The sequence below is a fragment of the Cynoglossus semilaevis genome, chromosome 8 (assembly GCF_000523025.1).
Source record: "Cynoglossus semilaevis isolate Cse_v1.0 chromosome 8, Cse_v1.0, whole genome shotgun sequence".
Classification (NCBI taxonomy): Eukaryota; Metazoa; Chordata; class Actinopteri; order Pleuronectiformes; family Cynoglossidae; genus Cynoglossus; species Cynoglossus semilaevis.
Window position 1 is genome coordinate 15,189,688 of NC_024314.1, and position 4,490 is coordinate 15,194,177.

The 4,490-nt window shown below is 46.4% G+C and overlaps 1 protein-coding gene across 1 annotated transcript; it reads left to right on the top strand.

The window, feature by feature from the left end:
- On the top strand, nt 1-4,465 carry LOC103382180 (zinc finger and SCAN domain-containing protein 31-like). The gene is made up of 3 exons (XM_008314869.3): nt 1-285; nt 1,467-1,813; nt 2,903-4,465. Exons 2-3 carry the CDS (start codon nt 1,489-1,491, stop codon nt 4,045-4,047), a joined length of 1,470 nt encoding a protein of 489 aa, XP_008313091.1. The 5' UTR covers nt 1-285; nt 1,467-1,488; the 3' UTR covers nt 4,048-4,465.
- Nucleotides 4,466-4,490: the final 25 nt, after the last annotated feature.

A 4,490-nucleotide genomic window follows, 5' to 3' on the forward strand; every position in this document is an offset into this window, starting at 1 on the left:
AAGGCACCAACAGCCGAAGAAGACTGTCTACGTCACTCACTCCGGTCAGTTTCCTCTGTCGTGTCCTGGTCGCCAGCCTTTAACTCACTGTCACCGGATTATTTTTTTTAGAAGTAACTTTAAGTATTCCTGGATTTTTAAATTATTCAGTTGTTGTGTGACGTCACGGTTGCTGGTGGCTTTTTTAACTTCCGTGTTCGGCGGACACTAACGGCTGAGCTAACTGAGCTAACAGAGCAGAAGCTGGAAAAAGAGGAGAAAAAAAGAAAACACGGCTTCAACAAGGTACAGTTTAAACTTAGTTAACCTCGCTTTAATAACATTAGGAAAAACTATATTTTTAGTTGTAGTTTTGTTGTTGTTTTTGTACATTTACAGAGGTGTCATAGTCATAAACACTGAACTATTTTGATCTGGAAAAATACTTAACACCGGTAGACACTAGTACCAGGAACCACAGACAGTACCGAGAATTGTGTGCTTATTACCGTTACCATAGTCAAGGACTGTTCCGGGAATTGTGTACGTGTGTCTATAATAGGAACTAGTACCAGGAACTAGAGTCAGTACTGAGAATTCCGTGCATCTGTGTACTGCAATTGACCACGAACTACAGTGTCAGGGAACATGAACAAGGAACCAAATGTCTCTTGCCTAGAACGAGGATTCGTACCTGTCAGTGCCAGGAACCTTTGGTGGTTCATGTTCACGCAGCTGCTGGTGCTTTATTGAAAGTTCTGGTAGGATTATGTAGCTAAGTTCTCTGGCACATTAGGAAGAGACAGTGCCAAGTTCCGAACATCAAAACATTGATGTTCCATACCTACCGACAGAGCCGTCCACCTGTGGCTCAGAAGTTAGAACCACCAAGAAGAAGTAGGGACAGATCAGAGGAACTGATGACAGTAAGAGGAACTATGTGGGTTCCGAGTGTGGAAACCAGGTACTGAGTTTAACAACTGAGTCAGATTTTCATTCTCAAAACAGTCTCCGTGACTGTCAGGGAGTACAGGAGTAGTGTAGAACACGGTCAGTGTAGAACTTTGGTACTGCAGGTTCAGGCAGCAGAGGAACTAATGAGAACTGAATACTGACCAGAACTTCACACTGAGCAAGAACCACACGGTTCCTACAGTACTTTCTGCTTCCAAGGGTTTATACCTTTTTTTATTGACTATGTCAGTGTTTCCACCAACACTATATTATATTTATAAATAAACATTCATTTCTTCATGGATTTATTTCTAATAGGAATGTTTTTAGCTCTATTTACAGGCTCGAATGAATGTGGCTGATGTTTGACATCAAATAAAAACAAGTTTTCTGTTAGGATTTTTTTTTTTAACAAAAGAAATTAACATCATGAACATCATTTATTTTACATTGTCTACTTTTGTTTTTATGAGCAAATGTCTAGTAAATGAAAAAATCATTAGCATCACTTCTGGTTTTTTAATGTCTTCCAGGGTCCTTGTCCAACTGAACCACATGTCCTCATCTCATGTGAGAGGAGCGAGAATCACAGGTGGCGCCGCAGAGCAGCCCACAGTGAGGAGCGAGTGTCATAATGATCCGTTTGTTCTTCACCAGCCCGGGGTCTCATCCGCTCGCTCCGACCCGGTCATGATGAAGACGGCCAGGATGGAGCTGCTGCGGGCGCTGATCACTCAGTGTTTGTCTGCAGCCGCCGAGGAGATCTTCAGAATCGCTGAGAGGACCATGGCCGAGTTTGAGGAGGAGGTGCAGTCCTGCTCCAAGTGGGTGGTGGATGAAGACCACAGGCTGCTGGACATGGCAAGGACACGAGCCGAAGGTGGGCTTGAAAAGTGTCACTTCACCACGGAAACAGACGGGTTCTCTGGTTCAGGCTTGGCTCAAAGTTCAGACTGGGGTCGAAGTTCAGACTGGGGTCAAAGTTCAGGCTTGGGTCAAAGCTACAATTGACTACATTTTTACCATTTCTGTGAGAACATCAGCTGATTGAAATGTTGAACGTTTGTTAGCCGTCTAAGGCTAACTTTTAGATACTGTTTTCTTCTTTTTGCTCATTGTTCTTGTTCATGTTATTGAAAGTTCCCAGAAGATTATGTAGATCGGTTCTCTGGCACACAAAGAAGAGACAGTGCCATGTTCCTAACATAATAGTTGACGTTCTATCCCAAGTGGGAACAGTTTTTGCCACCTTAGACATTTTTGCCCCATGATGTGTTGTTGTGCTCAGTTATGGGATGACTTCACTTCAGCCAGGCAGTAGTTGGGGAATGAACAGTGATTGGTTAATGATGGACTGTAACAACATTAGCTGATTACAGCTAAGTAAGCTAAAACGACCATCTTCACTGGTCTGGATGATCTTACTGTGATAGAGGAGATCAGCCCGACACAATCAACAAGTCAGTTCAAAGGTCACCATGCTGGAGAACTCAGCTGAGCGAGTGTGAAGCAGCTGCAGCTGTTAGCATAGAAGCTAAAAACAGAAAACCGGTCTGGATGTCAGAGACAGTGTTGGTAGTTCTTGATGACCAGAACCAAAGATCCCACCAACCAACCAACTCAGCTGTGCTTCTCAGGCGTGTCACTTCCTGGTTTGTGTCATTTGGTCAGTTTCTGTAAAACTTGAATATGCAGTTTGATGGTCCTTGTGAAGACCTTGTTCTCGTGGAGACCCAGTTCTTGTGAATTGGTCGAAGAAGCAAAACAACGCAATAATAGTTTGGACTTGGAACTTCACCTCATCTCAACCCTTTGCTGTAGATTGTAACTTCTAACAGTGAGTGAGAGTCAATGAGTGATGTTGATGGTGGACCTGAATGGTTCAGTTTCTATTGGTTTCTGTCTCTGGTATATTCTTACCTTCATTTACTTTGTCTTGTTTGTAAACATTTTGTTTTCTGTTCTTCAGAAAACGCTCTCCAGATGACAGACGTTGATCTGAGACTCCAGCCTCCTGCTGACATGGACTTGAGCTGTGAGGATCTGGGTGACACCGGGTCGGACCTTCACTCGTCTGCTGCGGCCGACGGCGATGAAAGCGATCAGGAGATACTCATGGACATCAACAGTCGAGACGCAGTTTTGAATCCAACCAAACCGTTTCACTGTCCCATCTGCTACCGCGGCTTCTCCTATAAGAAGACCATGGTCCGACACTTGAAGAAGCACCCGGAGGAGAAGTCGTCATACTGCTGTCGCCTCTGCCAGAACTCCTTCTGCCGCAAGTCTGACTTCATCTACCACCTGAGGAAACACGAAGGCCCTAAACCCTACAAATGCCAGTACTGCGAGAAAAGCTTTGAGCAGAAGGAGAGTCTGTTCGCTCACAGACGGAAACATGTTGGAGAAAGTCCAAACCAGACCCTGTCCCAGAACAGAGACACAGAACTGCTGGTGAAACCTGTGATCAAAGCGGAAAAAGCGAAGGTGGTCCAGGACGAGTCCAGCGCCAGAACTTCTCCACTGACAGTGACCTCCTACGACAGCAGCGAGTTTGAGCAGGAGTCTCTGCAGCCGCTCCGTCTCTATCAGATCCAGACGGTGGTGGACATCGACGAAGACTCTGCAGAAGAGCTGGCCAGGAATCACCTCAGAACAGAACCCATCAGAACTGTCAAACCAAGGTCAGCAGAGGTCGAGCTCACAGACCAGCTGCTTCCTTCTGCCGTTGCCCTCAGCGAGGCGGGGTCCGATCCAAACAGACTTGGGCCCAACCAGATCCTGTGCACGAGGCGAACGGGTCAGACCACTAAAGTCCTGGTGCAGTTTGAGGAGGGGACGGCAGAGAAACCGTACAAATGTCCCTGCTGCACCAAGTGTTTCTCCCTGACCAAGACGCTGCTGCGACACGTGAGGATCCACACGGAGGACAAGCAGTACGAGTGTCGCTTCTGTGGACGCATCTTCTGTCAGAAGTCAGAGCTGGTCAGTCACACCAGGGTCCACACCGGAGAGAGACCGTACCGCTGCAACCAGTGTGACCGCTCCTTCACACAGAACAGCAACCTGGTGTCGCACCTGAAGAAACACGCTTTAGAGGACGGAACACAGTGAGTGGGGACCCCCCCCCCTCAGTCCCTAGAACAATCAGACTGTCATGCAGACAGAGACATATTCACCACCAACTTCACTGAAGCCAAGGACACGCCACAAGACAGAGCTCAGACTTACCCATGTCACTGTCAGAGAGTGGGAGCTGACCCAGCTGGGTCAGGCCCAGATCTGGTCTGACCCAGCTGGGTCAGGCCCAGATCTGGTCTGACCCATGGTGTGTTCAACATGTGTAAAGACTGTGAAGGTCCCCAGCTTCAGCAGTGTGCTCTTCACTAACCTGTCGGTGTGGGTAGCCAAGTCAAACGGTTATACAAATATGAAAAAAAAACAAAGCATTATTTTTTTATGATATGGACTTTTAACTACACAAAGTGCTGCTAGTTAGAAACACTGACAGTGGAAAATGTAATGTTTAACATACAGTTTGAAAATGAAATCTATTT